Raw genomic sequence first — 20,841 nt, forward strand, 5'->3', positions numbered from 1 at the left:
TTATCAATATAAAAATCTCCTCATGCCTCATTCACTGTAACTTCAGCTGGGAAAATGCAAACACAGGCTTGTCTCATCTGATTTAACAAAGAATCCCATCCGGTTGCATTAATGATTCAGAAATAGTCAATGTTTTATTCAATCTAATGATCTTGTTTGCTTGTGTAGACCATATAGAGACATCAGTATGAAACTAAGACAGTTTCATAAATCAGTTAAAAACTCATTGTAGCAGCTTTAATAATTCTAAATAAAAAACACAAAGAGAGCAAAATATACATAATATTAAACATGAATTAAGGGGTCAAATATAGACATAAAGCTGCCTATAAAGCTTACAATATGCATTATGTTCTGTTACAAATAAGTTTTAATACAGGTTTTAATATAGATTGTGATCGGCTAATATTGGGCTGATAATATTGGTTGACAGATATATTGGTCACACTCTAGTTACCTCCCAAATTGATGTGTAAACAAAATGTATAATGTAGAATATATCTGATATATATGTAGGCGTCTTTCTGGTATAACTGAATAATAATACAAGTCAAAAGTGGTTCCTCCGAAACAAACAAACCGTATACTGGGATAAATCTTTCATTGTCTTTTTTTTTGTCTTTCCTTTGTCTTTCCTTTCCCTTTCGTGTGGTAGCATCTTCATCATTTCCTCCTCCTTTCTGCCCTTATTCCACCCGCCTCTCATTTCTTTTGCTTTTTCCCGCTGCTCTCCTCCTCTCCTCTCTCACCAACTGCCTCTCTCTGTGGAAGCTAGCTTCTCCTGCTAATCCCTGCTCTGACAGGAGAGCCAAGTGTGTCTTATTGACTATAAATATAACATGAGACGCACTGAAAATAAATGCTGCTGCCCCCCCACCCGCCACCCTTCTCCTTGCTCACTCCACCCTCCCATCTCGTTCCCCTTCATCTTCATTGTAAATGCCACAGTGAAAGCAGCACGGTGCACTGAGACATATAACACTCATAGGCATTAGATGGAGGTGAATTAAGACTTATCACAAACACACACACGAGCACACGTATAGACACAGTTGCAAATTATTTAAATGCACAGACATTGTTCTCAAATAGCTGGCAGGGAGAGCAAAGTCAGCTCCAACACAAAAAGGGCTTAAGAAAACAGATTGCAGCTTTCCTCATTACAGCGGGGTGAATTTCAGACTTCACATGCCCCATTATAGACCTCAGTCAAAAACAATTCAAAATAATCATCACTTTCTCTTCTAAGGTGAATGCTATCATTATTCTTAATGGCCTCATTCTTAAAGTGTATGTGCAGCACAAAGTGGCACACTAAGATGGGTAGTAGGGAGAAAAACAGCGACCATTTCAAATCACAACCCGATATTCGAGACAGCAATTCCCCTCACAGCCATTTCATAGGGATTCAAATCAGTAGCATATCTTTGAGGGGAAATCACTGAATGAATTAATGGTCGACATCAAATGCAAACCAGCCGAGAGTCACATAATCACACAAAAGCTGCCAAAGCTGTCTCAAAGTTGCTCCAGCAGCAGCTGCAAGCGGCACACAAACAAACACTTGCTTTGAAATGGATCTTTATGGGTTGCTGTCCGATCTATCTCTCCCTCCCTTTAGAAAAACAAGACAGCTGCAAGACAGGGAGGAGGGTGGGGAGGGACTCTGCAGTCCTGTGGCCAGTAGGGGGGGCTGGTCTTCTGCTGATTTTTTTTATGTGTGTGTGAGTGTGCTGATGTGCTTTAGAGCAGGGATGGGGGGGGGGGGGGGGGGGGGGGCACAAGCAGGCCTTGATGAGTCCTACACAAATTCACACACAGACCTTCATTCAATTGAAGGTCTGTGTGTGCGTGTGTGTGCGAAGCATGAGCCTCCTCTGATAACTGAGTGAGTGGGCTGTGATCTTACTGAGAGACTATAAAAAGGTGCATGTTTACCTCGTACGGGGACAGCAGAGGTTTGGAGAAGGCAGTGCCCCAGTCGATAGAAAGGCGTGGACAAGCGATCTGAATCCACCTGTAAGAAAAAAAAGGTACATCCATGAGTGAGCGCAAATGTGTGTAAAACAGGAGCAGTCAAAGAGGGCGAGAGAGCAAGATCCTATTAGACAGGCAGGGCACATCTGCGGCTGCACGCTGCATGTGGATACGTGATGCAACAGGGCTGTGCAGGAGGGAGCCTCCCTCCACCTGATTTCCAGCATCTGTTGGAGAGATCTGTCCTGATTTGCAACAGCACTAAAGACGGCCACGCTACACCGTCTGAATGCACAGCCAGCAAGTGAAAAGGAGGGAGGTGGTGGAGGAAGGGAGGGGTGGGGAGGTGTTGACTGGTTGCAGGAGGCATAAAGAGAAAAACAAGGAGAGAGAAAGTGAACAGAGGTGAAAAGAGAAGAAATGCAGTGAAAGAAAAAGAGGGAGAGGTGAGGTGAGTGTGAATAAAAAAAAACCTGCACCAGCCCTGGTCTCCACGGAGGTAGCCTACATAGCTGGCAGACAGGGTGGTGGAGAAGGGGGTGAGGGTGGTTGGAGGGGGGGGGTGAGAAAAAAAGAGAGAGAGAAGGACACAGATATACAGAGATAGGGAGAAAGAGCAATGAAGAAACAGAGGCAGGGGGAGAAGAGGGGGCTGAAGAAGCACAAGCAAGAAGAGTAAAAGAGAAGAAGAGAGAGAGGAGAGGGGGAAGATTGGCGGGGAGAAAAGTGTTTACTCTGGAAAATGCATGAAAGAGGGATGAGGAGGGCGTGGATGTAAACAGCTGGAGGGGAAGAAATGAACAATAGGGAAAAATGGAGACAGAGAAGATGCGGCCGGGGCGACGGGGGTTAGCTTTCACAGATCAATGCTATCCACAGCTCCATCTCCACTGAGGGAGTGGACCCTTCCTTGTCCCTAATCCTAATGATGGAGCTCCGTCAGAAATATTGACAAATACGAATTGAGCTGCAGTGCATATGAAAGCCCCGGAGATAATGTTAGATCTAGATAAATGTCAGTAAGAGTACACCTGTTTGAGACTGAGTACAGGCAAGTAAGGACACATAGTTTGACACACATGAAAGGAAACAAAGTTGGCAACACTTTATGATAAACATCATTGACAAATGTTAAGTTGATAATAGTTAATTCAACATTAGTTAATAGCTATTTTACTTTTGAAAAAAATCAAATAATGTTATATATGCTTTGTAAGCCACTTATTAAGCAATTGTAAAGTTTTAAAAACATCAGCTGCAGTTTTAAAATGGCCAGCTAAATAATGTCTATGCCCTACACAGTATTTATTTACCATTTACAAAAATATTATAAACATCAGTTGTAACTTTATAAGTTTTACATGTCCAGGAGTCGAGTTAACAATAATACATATGCAACATCCAGGCAGACTTTCAAAATTAAAGTACAAATTTACCTGGTTATGTTTGGGCAACAAAACTACTTGGTTAAAAATCATTCTTTGGGTTAAAATAAGTATGTTACTTCTGTTAGTTCACGTGCGTATCACATATCATATCGTATCGTACCGTAAGAGGTACTATAATAATTTGTTGCAACTCTATGATTGCCATCAAAACAATGTTTATAAATGGTTTACCAAATAATAATAAGACATTAACAAATGTAGCAAATACCTGATCCATCTCTCTTTGTAATGATGTCTTTGGTAATCATTTAGAAATACTTCATATAGTATATAAAATCTAATAATATAATATAATATGTGCAACAATAAACTAAAGTTTACTAATTTAATCAAAATATATTTGGTGATTGTCTCTTATGAATTATGATACAATATAAAATGTATAAACTAATCATTTTTATTACCCAAACTAATGAAAAAATACATAGATTATAGCATTAGTAATAATTAATCAACATAATTAATTATCATTTCATTGCTGACAGTGAAAAAACTATTAACTGAAGTTTAATTAACTATCACCATTTATTAATGATGGTTATTATAGAGTGTTACCGAAAAAAAAGTTTTGTCGTAAACGCTTGAATACTTTAATGTCTATGCTACTGCGTCAAAATCCCCATCTGTCTATTCTTCATTTTCAACTTTCACACACTTTCTCTACTGCAGAATTGATTGCACCGTTGACTCTCGCCCCACTCTGCTTTCTGTCACAGAAATATTCCACCCCCTCTGGGCATACGCATGGCATTTTCTCATTTTCAAATAACACTTTTTTTTTTTTTTTTTAAATGTCTCCCCTCAAAGAATGAATTCTTATTCATCCTCCTAATTTCCTGAGTCAGAGATATTTGCAACAAGCAAGTACCAATCTCTTCAGACCGAAGTTTGGTGACTTGAGATGGAGATGCAGAGTCTGAAATATGACCTTTAAGTCCGTCAGCTGCTATTCATAACCCAAGCCCTTTAACATCGCAAATGTATCGAGACCAGATAAGCCCACACAGGAAGAAGGGACTACTAACAGAAGGGGGATCTGACAGTTTGCATTTGTGTTTGCACATGTATGTGAGCAGACGTCTGTATGCACTTCTGCTGTATGTATCAGTCTGTGTGTATAATGAGCAGAAAAGCACGCTGGGAGTGGTTAAAAGAGGGAGGGTGATTAATAAGCAGACCGAGACTCCTCCGCGTAATCCTTGGGGCTTGCACTGAGAGAAGGGTCTGAGAGCAAAGTAAGACAGAAAGCATGAAAGGGAAGGCAGAGAGGATCCCTCCTAAGGAGCAGATAGCTGATTGGCACATGGAGCCAGAAGGGACTTTTCTAATATTAGCACAGAGGCCGACTGAATGCTGCAGTTCTGTAAAATGCATGGTGCCATGCCAGGTATTGCCCCCAGAATGAGGCACAAATTGTATTTCCAGCCCTTATCTGGCCTTCAATCGAGACAGCACAGTAGATATCCCGTATCATGCGGTGCAGTGAAACAAAGGGAGAGCTAGAGGAAAGAGGAAAAAAGAGGTGCAGGGGAAGAGGGTGAAAATGTAGGCCGAGCTTCACAATGTATTCCCAAACAAAGATTAACTGAAATAAACAATGTATGAATATTTGTTGGATAGAAATCTTGTCTCTTCAGTCCTTGTCTAAAGCTTTGCTTCCTTTAAACTGGGAATACATTGTATGATTACTGAAATGTTGCAATGGCTTGGGCAGTATCTATTTTTTCATACCTTTGTGACATTCTACCCAGGTATACAGTCGATGGCGATATTTGGGTAAAACTTGTGTAAAATGGCTCAACTCAACTGCAATCAACTGCAAATACTACTAGGCTACTCCCTCAGTGTTGGTTAAGTTGATCGCTGTAGGAACGCTATCCTTGCAGTGGGGAAATAACACACACACAGGAGCTCTGCTTTGTTCCTGAGAATTAACAGCTTTTATTCACTGACCAACAACTTCACCGCTCACCTTTCACCTTGCTACGTTTTACGTCCATCTTTTCCATCCACATGACCCATCGTGTCACCATGGAAAATTTACATGCTCTTTTCATGCAGATGTAGTGAGAAAAAACATGTTAGGAATTGACTTTTGACTCTGTTTCAACTGTGCGAGAGCTGGACAACAGCTGACCAAAAAATTTGACATGCCAAGGATTCATCCAAACATCCAATGGCGGTTAGGCAACAGTTGATCAGTCCTCACTCCCCTCCTGTATACTGCACAGCAAACAACACCTGATGACACTGAAATACGGTCAGGCTCGAAAGCCATGTGGTTCAAAAACCAGGTCAAAAACAGGCTCAAACCATACAGTGTACGTCCTGCCTTAGCTGTCATTCATGCTAAATGTTAAATGCACACACACATATGATATGGATGGAGCCTTCTGCTTGTACTCTGCAGTGATTTTGCCGGTATTTGTACATGTTTTCTGAAAGCTTATGGACATGTCACAGCGTATTTACTGGCTTCATAGACCACCACCATTTCCAACTCATCAGTTGTGTCATCAGTTTTGCCTCTTCTTCAAGTGGATGTATTGCTTAACATCCATGCCGAAGTAAAGGACACGTGGAAGTATGTGGGCAGTAACATTTACATCATTTGAAATGGACCTATTGTTGCATGTAAAGGGGGCATAAATGAGGCTCTAGTAGAAAGTAGAACCCCTCAACACAAAAAGACATGCAAAGATCAGAGGAGCACGATGTAGGACTGCTGGGGACTGTGCTGCCATATATAAAGGTAAGACCGCATGACATTTAGTTATGCAGTGTGAGCTCCAGCCCTGGCCTCGCTGCATTACCTGCTGTGGCCCATTACACCCTGACACTGTTAGGAGGACCTCCACCTGCATCGCTTTGCTTCAATTACACTCACAATCTTGACCCGCAAAAAGCAGAAACAATTAACCTTTCAGCACTGGAGGAAAATGAAAAGTGTTCACCTTGAACGGCAAGACGTAATTGAATTAAAACAAACAATTTCACTTCAATGGAGTCAAAAATTAAAATCCAAACAGAGAGATAAAAGACTGCAATGCGCTTGGTGGCATTTGCGGTCTAGTTGAGATAAGTGTGTGCGGTGTACAGATATCTGTACAATAGTTTAAAACCTGCTTGGGGACAGCCTAATTACACACTTAAGAGCATATGCTAATGGTGTCTCTCTCTTTATATGAGTGAGTATGTGTGTGTCTAATGACAGAGAAAGCCTGGGGGTGGGCTCTGTACAGTGTGCTGTGTCGGCTAGTGCTGAGCACTAATGTGTCCTCCACCACCCCACTGTCTATCTCTCAATCCCCCCCTTCCTCCTTTAACACAGCCGGATTCAACACAGCTTCAACACCCAGGGGTTTGTTAATGTCTACTGTAGCCTCATGTAGGATGCTGGTATTCTTACAAACTATTACATGCAGAACTTATATTTCTACCACTACCATTACTTTACACGTCCACAAGGAACTTGCATTGTGCTACTTTATGTTCTCTTCTCTCATGCTCTCTCTTCTTCTTTCATCCCAACCGGTCGAGGCAGCTGGTTCCCCACCCAGAGCTTGCTTCTGCTCAAGGTTTCTGTGTGCTAAAAGTGAAGTTTTTCCTCACTGCTGTTGCCAATTGCTTGCTCATTATGGGAACTGTGGGCCTATGTTGTATATTTTGTTGAGTTGTTACTTACATTATCCCAAATGTTTCCATCAATGGTCAAACCCAGAGAAATCTGAAATTTATACAAGGTAGTGGTGCATTTCCTACTAGCTGCTAGCATCAGCTGCATCCCACAAATATGCCACAAAAGTTTAAAAGAGTTGAATACATTAAACATGATTTCTGTCTTAGTCATGTCAGATACATTTTCATCGGCAATGGTGGTTGTTTAACAATGAAGACAACAGCTCCCATGATCCCATGCTACTTCACCACATCACTAAACATTTTTTGTTACTGTTTTAATGTCATTTAAAGAACAATAACAACAGTTTTCTTTCACACTTACAAAGGCACCATTAAAATTAATAAAAGAAATGGTTCCCATATTGCTGGAAACTGAACTTCACTACCTTTTCTGTATCAACTGAAATGTGTCTGTAGCATCGAGTATAAAAAAGTATCAAGTTCTGGTGGCACCAAATGGTTGCTCAGATTCTAATAGATTCAAATAATAATTTCGTCAATTTCAGACTACTGTTTTTGGTTTGTAAAACAAAATGTTTTTAATCGCTCAAAGTAACATTTAGAAAACTAATATTATTTTAGGAACAGTGCATAAACTCAGGCACTTCTAGTACTAATACTGAGGAGGATATCCAGCCCAAGTCTTCAACAATACAATGAAAAAATGATTGTCTACAGTCCAATCTACAACAACAATGCTGTTTTCGTGAAGGTGATTTTATTGAAACCGTCGATCAGGTACGCTGACATTGTGGGTGCTGTGGTGTGTCATGTGGTGTGTTATGTGGTGTGTCATGCAAGTGAAGACTCTACCATGCAAAGCAAAAGCCATATATCAACAACATTCAGCAATGCTGCTGACTTCTATGGACCTGAACTCATCTGAGATGGACTGATGGAAAGTGGAAAAGTGTTCTGTGGTCTCATGAGTCCACATGTGAGATTTTTTTTGGGGGAAATCATGGACTGAGTGTCCTTCAGGCTAAAGAAGAAAAGAACCATCCAGAGTTTTACCAGCGCAAAGTCCAAAAGACAGCTTCTGTGACGGTATGGGGGTATGTTAGCGTTCGTGTCATGGGTAACTTGCAAATCTGTGAGAGCCCAATTATTGCTGAAAGGAACATACAGGTTTCAGAGCAACATGTACTACCACCCACACAACGTCTTTTCAATTTGTACTTGCTGATTTGTGCACATGCTGCCTGTGTTACAACAATGTGGCTTTGTAGTAAGAGTTCAGGTACTAGATTGGCCTGCCTGCAATCTATAACTGTTTCCCATTGAAAATGTCTGGCACATTGTGAATTTCATATTCAGAACTTCAAAAATGAGTGTCCTCACTTCCCTATCACTTAGTTAAGTTCTGTTAAAAGAAAATATGATTTATTACTGTGGTAAACATGTCCCTGTCCCAACTGTTTTGGAACGTATTGAAGGCATCAAACAACTGTATATTTACAAAAATACTGTTTATCATTTTGTCTTTGTCCTGCACTCAATTGAATATAGGTAAAAAACGACCTGCAAATCACTGGATTCTGTTTTTATTCATATTTCACACAGTGTCCCAACTTTTTTGGAACCAGAGTTTGTATTAAAAACATCTCCCACTATATAGGATTTATTACAGGGAAGTTAGTTAGGTACTTGTATCTAATAAAGTGGCAACTGAGTATAAAATTATATAGCGTATTCCTGTCTGATATACAGTATATGTATAAGGCAGGTCTTAATTTTGTATTCAAACATTTGTTTTTGCCTTGTTGAAAAGCTTTTTGTCTGTAATGAGGGTTTGTTTTGGTTGGATGAATCGTGCCTGACTTACATAATTTTGGAGTTGCACTCATACGTCAGTCTGAAGAGGAGAGCCAAAAAAACAAAGAGAAAAAAAACCGGCTTTTACCATGATCGCTCGCTTTCCAAACACAGCCCCCTCAACTACCTCTGCATCTCTCTCTATCTCTCTCTCCAACTCACTCTCAATCTCTCTCAGACCTTCTGTCCCTCTCTCACCCACTCCTCCCTCACATATCACACCTCTCATTACTCCACTGTGAGAGGCCAATCTGAGGGAGTGTGAGGAGCGAGTGTATGTGTGTGTGTGTGTGTGAGTCTGTGTGAATGCGATTGGAGCTGTTGCACATCAGTGTCTCACTAACCCCTTGTCCAGCCTCACCTCTGTTCTCCCGGTTTTAAGTCAGATAAATCGGAGAAAACCTGAGCACTTGATATTTCATTGAAGAAGCTTGGGTTTATTTTCTGAAGACAGGAAGGAGTGCTGCTAGGATGGACATCGCTGTTAAGCACCAGGTCATATTTCATCAGCTGCCACTGTGATCACACTTCACCAATAACTTATTAAAATAAGCAGAATTTGGAGCCAAAAGGTTAAAAAAAAAAAGAAAAATGGCAAGACTAATATATTTTTCCAGTTATACTCTGACCTTATTGCATTAGACCACATTGAAAAATAAGCACTTCAATAGATTATTCTGCAACAGAAACATTCTTTCTGGGTATAAAAGCTGAGTGTCAAAGCTGAAGAAATTCTTTTAAGTTCATTAAACTGGACAACTTGTTTTTGCTACACAGGCAAACTATGGAATCTCACCAAGATGTGAATGCCAATTTTGTTTATGAAGCTATACACTCTAGAGTACTGTCTGTCAGCTCCTTGTTACAGTGTGCACTTTCAAATTATGCTGACTCCCCATTTATGTGTGCAACGATGCTTACAGAATACATTTCAAATGTTGAATGCAACTTTAAGGTGACTATTTTCTGTTGATCATAACAGGTCTGCAGGGGTCCATGATGTGAGAGTAAGATAAATTACCCGTTCCTAATGACAAAGAGACACAGCGGTAATTAAGAATTTGCAAATGAGTAAAACAACGAGCCAAGGGAAGAACTGTTTTAGTGATGCATGCAAGACGATGAAAGTTATCTCCACTTTTAACGTTGCTGGAAGGCATGGCTTGTGGACAAGCAGAAACCACCAAATACATGATAGAGGCTCTTTAACTCTTTGCAGTAACAAATATAAAATAGCAATCTTTTCACTGCATATGGGAGAATCTTAGTTGTGCCCCACAATGATTCATGCATTTGTGGTGTGGCTCAAAAGCGTCGGAGGTGTCGTCAGGGGGAATAGAGGAAAATTACTTTGCAAGCGACTGGATCAGCCTCAAGCCAGCTACAACCAGAACCTTAATAAGGTGCTTGATTTGTTTTCTACATTCATGTTTTGGAGAAAAATTGAGTTTACAAAATTTGGACTGGCTTCTTGAAGGCTAGGGGAATATGTTTTTACTTTATCATCCATGGCTAAGCAGTTCTGATTCAATGACTAGCATGTGTCCTACTTCGGGTATGAGTTTAAGTATGTAAATTGACAATAAAATATAAAACTAAAATTACCACCTTCAGTTGTATGTGTCCGCCAAAACCAGTGAAGTTCCAGTTTACATTCATTGCTATTGAGACTCATAAAATGTTTGTACTAAGACTTTGAAGGAATATTTTTACAGAAGAAGACTGATAGAGAGATTCAAGTGTTTTTGAAGAACATTATAATGTCAGAGTGAAGCGGATCTTTGACCTTTAGGATATAAAATGTCATCACCTCGTCATTCTATTAGGCATTTGTGTGAAATTTTGTCAGATTGAAGAAATGTGTTTTGTTAGGTCCACTTGACCACGAAATTCAAATGAGTTCATCCTTGAGTCTGAGTAAACATTTATGGCAAGTTTGAAAAAATTCTCTCAAGATATTTATATACACACACAGTACAGTACAGTACATAGTGTAATATATGTATATATATATATGTACATGTAATCTGATTCTGGTATATGTGCATACTCACGCATCTACATCTGACATCAGATCCAGTTTGCTGGGGAAAATCTCAGACAGCAGCACTCGAGTGAAGGACTTGCCCAATGACTGAAGCCTTGATTCCAGGTGCTAGGAAGAGAAATAAATAAATTTTAAATAAAAAAAAAAAGGACCAATGGAAAGTTTTGCAATCCACACATCACATATCAAACAGTTCTCTCTAGGGTTGTGAAACTCCACTATAAATGATAAGTTACAAATCACACAGCCCATTACTTCCACCCACACAGGCACAATCCTGGGAGCATTCCAATCTAAGGTCGTCCAAAAGTTTTTGCTCTACTGTTAACAATCTCAGCAGGAAGACGGTTTTATCCAGCTTTCAGTCTCTGAAGCCTCATATATCCATCCATCTTTTTTTCTGCCGCTTAACAAAGTCTACAGGGTGGTGACAGCAAGTTAAGTAAGGTAGCAGACAGATTCTTCTCCTCAGGCATGTCCTCCAGCTCCTCCTGGCACTCTCTGGCCAGGTGGGGTGTGTAATCCCTCCAGCATATTTTGGGGCTTCCTCTGGGTCTCCTTCCAGTTGGCTCTGGCCACAGCACCTCCACAGGGAAGCGTCTGGACTGGATGCCCAAACCACCTCAAGTGGCTCATTTCAGAACAAAAGATCAGTGTTGCTACTCCAACCTCCTTACAATCAATCTCCTCAAACTGTCACTATGTGCCCAGACACACAATAAAGGAAACTCAGTCTACCCAGAGCTCAGAACTGTACAGAGAGAGGGCAGGAATTCAGATCAAGCATTTCTGCTTCAGACTCCCTCCTTCTGAATGTCCAGTACAATGCCATTATGATACTCGAACTCCTTCACATCGGGCAGCCATTCAGACCCAACCCAAAGGGAGGAATCCAGTGTTTTCAGGCAGAGTATCACACCCTTAGACTTGGAAGTGTTGACTCTTGCAATCACTTCACACTCAGCAGTAAACCACTTCAATGAATTCTGCAAGCCACAGTCTGACGGAGCCAACAGAACTACATCATCGGCAAAGAGGCAATGCCAATGTCACCAAACTTGTGTCTCTACATTCCTTTGGTCGCAAAGATAAACCCATTCCAATTCCAACTGCATTTTACTTGTTGGCTAAAAATACAGACAACATCCTGAGGGGCACAAGCTTGAAGTAGATGTAGATTCATGCAAAAGACTTCCATGTTGATATATATGTTCCATATTCTTTGGTCCTTCAAACATTTGGCTGAGCCTTGCTAGGAGGTGTTTTAGAAAGCAGAAGGCACACTTTCCATTTCATTTTCTTTATCTGTGTCACATGGGTTTCGCCACCGTGCCACCCTTTTAGGAATCTAACAGCAGGTCCTGAGTCTGTCCATTCTAATGGGAGAAGTGAACACAGCTTATATATATTTTTGCCCCATAATGACCAAAGTAGACCCATTTTTCACAATCCATATCTTCCATTCAGATACTGAAATGGTATTTTTCAGACAGACAAATCAGGAGAAAACTAACTTTCTTTGAGACCTGTCTCTGTCTCAGCAACACACTCAAGATTCACAGCATACTCTTGTGATATCTGGCAATACAGATAGGCTCTATAACAATACTTAGCATATTAAACTCGCAAACATTCAATGAAAGGAGAGATTGAACATGCTTCAACTAACTCACAAGGACTGTCTGGTGCTGTCTCGGGCACTCACTCTTGGAAAATAGGTCCAAAAACACTGGAGCACACAAACCAAGATGACGATGGATGCTAGCAAATATTAAATTTGAACTGTATCCAGTGTACTGTATCTGCTTTCATCCATCTATACAACATTTGCAACACTTTCAACACTTCTGACCATGCCCACTTAGGAGACAGGAAGTTTAGACCATTTCATACCACCGGTGCAGGTTGTAATGCACTATCATGTTACATGAGCATCTTTGGCCCTGCCATTCAACATACGGGCGCTCAGCAAAAGAATTATGGCAACTCTGGAAAAGGAAGAGTCCAGCCAGGAGTTTAGCTCCAGCGTTTGTGCTGTGGGTAGATTTTTGTAGAAAGGGTTAAGCACACCAAGGCCCTCAGCTTTGCCTTACATTTTGCATTCACCCTGGAGGGTAGTGGGCCCATATACTGCAGTTTTGGCTTTACTTTACCACCTCCGATGGAGCTGGATCATGCCTCTTGGGTATAAGCCCAGACAACAGGCCTCATATAACATATCAATAAATGAAACTGTTTAGCTAGTTCAAGGAACTCTGCTCCCTTGCCGACTATGCCTTTGAAGTTTTGGGCAGTAGTACTTGGACTTGAAGGAGAAATTCAGGGACGCAGAAGGCCAAACCAAGTGAAAAAAAATCCCATAAATGTTCCTTTGGTAAGATAAAGGCATGAGTGGTGCTGATATCCACTGTCCTTCGGAGTATTGTGAGACATTTCGACGACTGTGCTCTTATCAGAGATAGTTCTGTCCTTTTACTTGAGAGGTTATCTGACATACTTCTTAATCTTGACAGATCACTATGGGACAGCTGGTGGGTCTTTTTATTCAAATCCTCCTTTTTAATCCATCCTCTTCTACCACCCAGAAATGTTACTTTTGGCTCTCTGGTTGACATTTTTGCATCAATGCTAACTTCATCTTTCAGGCCTGGATATTTACAAAGAGGAGTAGTGCAACAAAATAAGTCTGAACATAAGCTGGTGGATGAAATCTAGGCACAGTGTGGGTTTAAACCTTTTACATCTAAGCAGGCCCGTGCATTCTACCATATAGCAGTGTATACTAATTACAGACAACATGATGCGAAGAAGACAAAGGTAATAAATAAGTCAAACACACAACATGTGAAACAAAGACGAAAAAATGAAGACCATAATGTGGAGCGTGCAGTGCAGGGGAAAGCGGCAGGAGCAGCTGTAGGTTAGGAGTGACCAGACCAGAGAGGGCTTCTTGGTTAATCGATTAGAACCCACACACAGACTTGTGTGCATGATAACGGACAACAGGCCACACTCGCTAAGACCGAGTTTCTCACTAAAGTGTCTCCAACTAATGGGCCAGCATGAGCATGCAATCAAATAGTATTGTGAGATAACTATTATATTTTTAAATTTTTGTTTGCCAATTTGCTGAATAACAATATAAGGATCAATAAACTGTTTTAACTAAAATATTTATTCATGACAATAACTGAATTTTTATTGTACAACAGTAGCAAAACATTCATAAATTGCCTATAGGCTTAAAATATTGTTGGAAGTTCAAAACAGCGTATTAGCAACTTCCTTGCTTTATGTTAGAGAATTCAAACTATTTTTATGACCTGTCAGGCCTACAAATTCAGATTATTGGATTTGGAAAAGCAACAATAAATGTGTGCTTTGAGTTTGTCAGAGACGTGTTATTAACCACACAAATGATTAAAACAAATTAAAAGTACATCAAATTTGGTTTCAAAATGATGAAAAACTTGCAGTTTTCTCTGTGCTGAAATGCTAGGGACATGTCCGCTCCACTCTCCCAGTGTCAAACACCACTATGACCTGAACACAACCTGAAATATGTACGCTTTGTCTAACAGCTTCATTAGACATGTCCAGACATTTCTGAGCTACCAGAGCTGGGGGACAGAGATAGGGTGGTATTTTTTTTTTTATTCTTCTGTGTTGGGTTGTTGGAAATGAAGTGAGCTGAAGCGAACTGCTGGTCTGATTTAGACTGAGAGAGTCAATGAGGTACATTTGTAACTGACCATTAGGGAGGGGGAGGCAGTGTCGTCTGTGTGTCAATGCGTGGGGCATATATAGTGTTGAGGGACAATGGCTCTGTTACAGTTTAACAGTCCACATTTCAGTGCAACATATATCTCAGTCTTTTCACGTTTTCAGCAACTACATTCTAAAAATGTATAATGTGTTTAGAAGAAAAACTCTTTTTCCTACACAGACTTTAAGACCTTTAAGGACCTGCAGAAACCCTGAATACAGCCAACCTAAAGGCCAACAGTGGGATCAAGGATATGACTTGCTATGGCAGTTTGGCTGCATCATCCTAAACGTGAAATAACAAGCTGCCAGTGCCCCAATCAGTACATCATGTCACCACTTGTCAGAGAAACTCACACTGATAAATATTACAGCCCATTGCACAAGTGGCCTCAGGACATATGGACTGTTGAAATGAGGATCCAGACTCACCTCCAGCACTTTGGGGCTGCCCTGCCGGCCCAGCGTGCCCAAGATCAGGCCCCACCTCTGGGCCGACCGAGCCTTGTCAATAGCCTGGAGCCTTAAGGCACGCATGGCCTCGTGGTCATAGTACTCCCTGGTGAACACCTTACTGTAGGGGTCGTATCTACGAACAGAAAGAGAGAAAAAGGGAAAGACGCGCAGGTGTGAATGGGATGTGTTCACAAACGTAAACAGACAAAACATATTACACACATTACCCACATTACCATCTATTGTTCAGGTGTCTATCTTGAGGAGAGAAATGCAAGAAAAGATGAAAAAAATCCAATCATGAAAAGCCATCAAGTATGACAGGAGTTAGTGTATCTTAGGAAAAATGGAGGTATTTCTGAGCATCTAATCTCCTTTTCTCCGGTACAAGGGCCTCACTTGAGATTAGAATCTTGTTTATGAGAGAGACCTGTGATCTGTGCGGCAGTGCATATGTCTATAACAACACAATTTCACTTTGCATACAAACAAGACCTCATCAAAACAGAACTTTAGCCTCACAAAATGTTATCATGACACCGCAATAAGGTGAGTGATTATGACTGCAAGGGATGCTTTAATTTCAATAGCAATGAGCAGCATTATAAAATACATTTTTCAATGCATGGAACATTCTTCTGAGTATCTTAATAGATGATCAGATATGTCTGTAAATATGCTGTAGGGAGCAAGAAAGACATATTGGTCTGCTGATATTATTGGCTTCATATTAACCTATGGCAGCTATATTGGCATTATCTTGTCTCATTTAGGCAGATATGAAAACTATTTTTCAACAAAAATTGGGTTACCTTACAGTTGCTCCCATTCATTTAAAATAGAAATTTAGATACACAGAGAAGTTTTAAGTAAAAAGAAATAAAAACTGTGTGAAAATATCTGTAAAATATACTACAATACATAACAATATACCCAGACAAATAAGACATGTATAAAATATGTATACAACAGTGTACAAAAATAATAATGCTGAAAAATTGGTGTGTTAAGATGCAAGAATATTCTAAATAACAGAATTAGTTGCTTGTAAATCAGTATCACCCCCAAAAGTTCAGTATCTAATACTATATATCTGTAAAATTGCTACTTTTCTCCTTAGTTTACCATTTATTTACAGAGAAATTATAATATTCGCTGACAGATTTTGTTTCACAATACCTGTATGCAGGGATATCTGGGTTTGCGATCATGATTGACTCAAGGTGAAATCTTCCATCTCCCAGGTAACTACAGAAAAACACAAATCAATTTAATGTTAGAGGCAAAGAAAAAGAACTGAGGAAAAATGATTGTTACTAGACAATCAAAATTCAACGTGTAACAATAATTAATATTGGCCTGTTATTCTCTTATATCTTCTCTACAGGGTTCTCTTTCACTCTATTTTTCAATCCATTTCACTCTGCGGTCTTTAAACAGAAGACCAAAGAGTTACCAGGCAGAGGGCCTGAGGCTGGGGTGGAGGGTTGCCCATCTTTGCTGTCCGGGAACCTGACCCCAACGATCGTTGCCTGCTGTTTACAGAGAATGCAAGCCCTTCCAATTAACCCGGGGTCTGGTGCTGGGGATTCACCAGCCGAGCGGAGGTAGAGTTCACACACCATAAGTACACGGAGGCATGTAGGTGCCTGAACACACAAGCTCAGGCAGAACAGTCTTACGTAAACCCCCCACCACCCCCCAGGGTCAGGCCGAGACGAATCCTGCTGTTAGTGTGAGGGGGCTCAGGTCAGAACCCCTACTCATTACTGCACAGTCTCAGTAGGCCTACTGAGGCAGGACATGCAATTAAACCCACTAATTGGTCAGCGTTTAAAGCAGCTTAGAACAGGATGTGGGTGGTTTGCCAGATAGGCTACCTGGAGACATGTCAAGCCATGCCTTTATTTATGAGTGAGTGTCTGTGTGAAAGTGCACATGTATGCACAACTGTGAGCACTGAACGACAACGCAGACTGAGACCAAGCCGAGCCGCCGTTGCACAGCTTCTTTTTGCTTAGCAACATTCAAGGCCCTCATATAATTATGTTCCCAACAATGAGCCTGCTGCACTTCAGCCGCGGTTTGTCCTCAGTTCTGTGCAGCTTTAAGAGGCTGGTGTTCTCACAGCCCTTCCATCCATATTCTATTGTTCTTTGTAAATGTGCTCTCTCTATAATGGTAATGCTGCGTGTCTTTGCGTTATGCAAAACCGTATCTTCACATTCACATCTTTGTATCGCGCTATTACGAGCCAGCGCCAGAGCAGAGGCAGCAGATAGAAATGGTCGACTGATCATTTCTTATAGCTCCTTTCAATGCACTTTTCAGCTTTTAAAAATACTTTTCTTCATTATAGAAATGTGACAGACCAGGCCCTTTTATAAAGCTTCAAGATGGGCCTCAAGGACCAATACACCACGAGTCATTCTCTATAATGCTCAAGTAGCTCAAAGCTTCAGTGAAATGCAATTACAACTAACACTTTCTTGCAGCACAGACTTATTCCTAATTAATTCAAGATAACTCAGTGTTAAATATGAATTTATTGTACTATCAAAGGTGAAGAACAAGATCATGCATTGTTAAAAAGAACTTGTTCTGTGTTACTCTTCTTAAAGATAGTGGACATTCTCTCAATACAGTTGTCTCAATACCTTCATTTATTGAGGTAAAAGGAGGATATTACTCTGATACTTGAAAATAAAAGCGTGCTCTTTTAAGTAAATACAAACATTATCAGTTTGAAAGTTTATGTAAGGCAAAATGACAATAACAGGTTGAGTTGAAGAACATTTATGCAAATAAGTTGATTGGTGTGAATAAAACATACTTGTCATTACTGCTAATGATAATTACATTTGTCCTACAGCCAGAGTCTGAAATGAGGCTACATTACTTCTATAAGTCATTTAGACTTCTGTATTATTATTGCAGTTCTCTGTTTTATAGTCTAAACATGGATTTTTTTAAAATAACTAAATGCCATTATGTCTCATTTAGCCACCAGACTAGAGCTGGGACGATTAATTGATTAATTGATCATTGATTGATTATGAAATTAATTGCCAGTTGTTTTGATAATCACTCGGTTTTAATATTTTTTTTAAAGAAAAAAAAGTCTAAACTCTCTGACTCCAGCTTCTTAAATGTGAGTATTTTCTGGTTTACGCCTTTATCAAAGTAAAGCATATATCTTAACAGGGACATCGCTTTGGGCTCTGGCAAACACAGATCGACATTTTTCACAATTTTCTGACATTTTATAGACTAGAGAAAATAATCGTCAGCTTTATCAACAATGAAAATAATTGTTGGTTGCAGCCCCACTCCAGACAGTCAGTCAAAATGAATGAAGTCAGCTTCCTCATGACGACTGAGTTTTTACAGCTCATCTTTTTCCCAAAGGATCGGTGGAGTCAGAAAATGATTTACCCAGCAATGTTTCCTACACATTATTTAACCAATATCATTCCTCATATTTATATTCTCGATAGGGAATATGTGAGGGGCCGTGCAATGTGAATCACCAGTTCAAGTTGATGGGTGTAATAACATGAACGTCATGCTCTGAAATATTGTCAATAAACAGCTAAATGAATGCACTGGAGAAAGGTTTAAAGTTATAGAGAAAATAAACCCACAGAATCTGGAGTGTTTGCAGGTTAGCTCACCAGCTAGCTCCTCCATGCCATCCAGACAGGCGCTAACGTGGTCACCAGGGGACAAAGTCTACGAATACTAACAGAAAAAAATCCCTAAAAGACTGGAACTGTCTGTAGAGGCATTCAAATTCAACACGTGATGATTTTGTTATGTGTATTCGGTGTTGACATGGTTACAAATTACTAAGTAGAAATCTGAAAAATGGGCTATGTCAAATTATTCTGAGGGACATACATGAGGTGGTTCCCACTATTTCCTCTCTTGCCAGGGGTCCTTGGCTGAGTAAAAATTGAGAACCTCTGGTTTAGAGGAGTGGGCCTTACTATACCAGAGACAAGGGTTGCAAAGTTTTTGCATTTTCCTTAACTAATAGTTGAAAATGCTAACAATCAAATAATGGATTCATAATTAATAATTTTGAAAAGGTGTGTTTTTCCCTCATTTTTCCACTCATTTGAGTTGAAGTTTATTCAACAAAAGGCTCCGCCAAACCGAAGAATGTTAAATGAGGCACAATTAGTGCCATTTCCATACTATTGATTAAATAAATTTTTAATCTGTTAAATTATTAACGGTGATTAACTGATTAATGGTTACTAATTATTAAAATGATTACTAATGATTAAAATCCCTATCGGAGGGGGAGGGAGTTATGGGCTGTGACCAGAGACCACGTCTGTGTGTTGTACATGTGTACTGAATGTGTGTGTGTGTGTGTGTGTGTGTGTGTGTGTGTGTGTGTGTGTGTGTGTGTGTGTGTGTGTGAGATAGATAGATAGATAGATAGATAGATAGATAGATAGATAGATAGATAGATAGATAGATAGATAGAGAGATAGAGAGAGAGAGAGAGAGAGAGAGAGAACCAACTCTCAGGCAGCCTAATCGATTCTCACTCCCATCACACCCCTACACACCCCAACTCACGCATCAAAGACAACGCACATTGGATTAGTAGGTGAAGCACACCCTAACCCCTGCACTTCCACTTCTTTCACACATACAGACACACACACACATATGAGCACACCCACACTGCTTTCCTTCCCATAGGGCCTGGCTTATGCATATAGCAAAGCTTGTCCTTGTGTAGCCATTTTAATCTCATGCACTGCGAGGTTTTAATCACATGGACTAACACTGGATGTATGCGGATCAGACACACCGGGTGAAGCACCTAGACATAATTATACCTGTGGAATTACTTCAACTCACTGTGCACCACTAAGCATAGGATGCTCTCTGCTGCTGCAGAGCTGCACGAGATGTATAGACACAAAGTGGCTGCGGAGGTGTTGTTTGTTGCCTGATCTGTTACTTTGCCAGAGCGCTCTCCTCCCTGCAGTAAGGAGAGGATAAGCATCACTTTGACAAGTCTCACACGCACAGCGTTTATGTTGATGTGAAAACACTGAAGAGGGAGTCTTTTAGGACACAAGCAGCTTCCTGCTGGATTCATCATCTTTTCTCCCATTTAGAGGAAATGAAGGAGAAAATAAGAAACAAATTTAAAGACAAATGGTGAACATGTGGCACAGTTTATCAATTCTCACCATGAACATGCCACAGTAGGTGCATACTTAATGAAAACATTCTCGAAAAACACAGAACATTGGTGAGCATGCGGATGTATTGCCGCTGATTTGAAACAGTCAAAAGTGGCCGTGCTTGTCTGGTTTTACACAATTCAATGCTTTGCACGGTGTGAAGGTATTTTTAGCTTTGCCGTTGTGGATCAGCATCTCGCTGATTCTGGCTGGATATAATAGAAGCCCGATCGGGAACACACAGACATACCTCGTTGTCACAGCTAGCTTTGTCTGGTGTGATGTCACACTGATTATTCTTCATGTCACATGGGTGGGCCTGGCAGTGACAGGGGTAATTATGATAGCTGAGGCAGGGAGGGGGTTTGAATGAGTCATAGCTGGGCGTCTTTTGGTTACCTGGATATCTCTACTAACTAACAGGAAAAAAAGGACAGCA

General features: G+C 40.4%; 1 protein-coding gene across 1 annotated transcript in view; it reads right to left on the reverse strand.

The window, feature by feature from the left end:
* The window catches only part of dph1 (diphthamide biosynthesis 1), an 89,122-nt gene that overhangs the window by 4,053 nt on the left and 64,228 nt on the right, over positions 1-20,841 (reverse strand). Inside the window, exons 7-10 of the mRNA XM_084717935.1 lie at positions 16,369-16,437; positions 15,166-15,322; positions 10,976-11,076; positions 1,939-2,017 (exon numbers count right to left, since the gene is read on the reverse strand). Of these exons, the coding sequence (XP_084574061.1) occupies positions 1,939-2,017; positions 10,976-11,076; positions 15,166-15,322; positions 16,369-16,437 (406 nt within the window). The remainder of the gene's footprint in view (positions 1-1,938; positions 2,018-10,975; positions 11,077-15,165; positions 15,323-16,368; positions 16,438-20,841) is intronic.

Source organism: Lutjanus erythropterus, chromosome 4 (assembly GCF_056507025.1).
Source record: "Lutjanus erythropterus isolate fLutEry1 chromosome 4, fLutEry1.hap2, whole genome shotgun sequence".
Lineage (NCBI taxonomy): Eukaryota > Metazoa > Chordata > Actinopteri > Lutjaniformes > Lutjanidae > Lutjanus > Lutjanus erythropterus.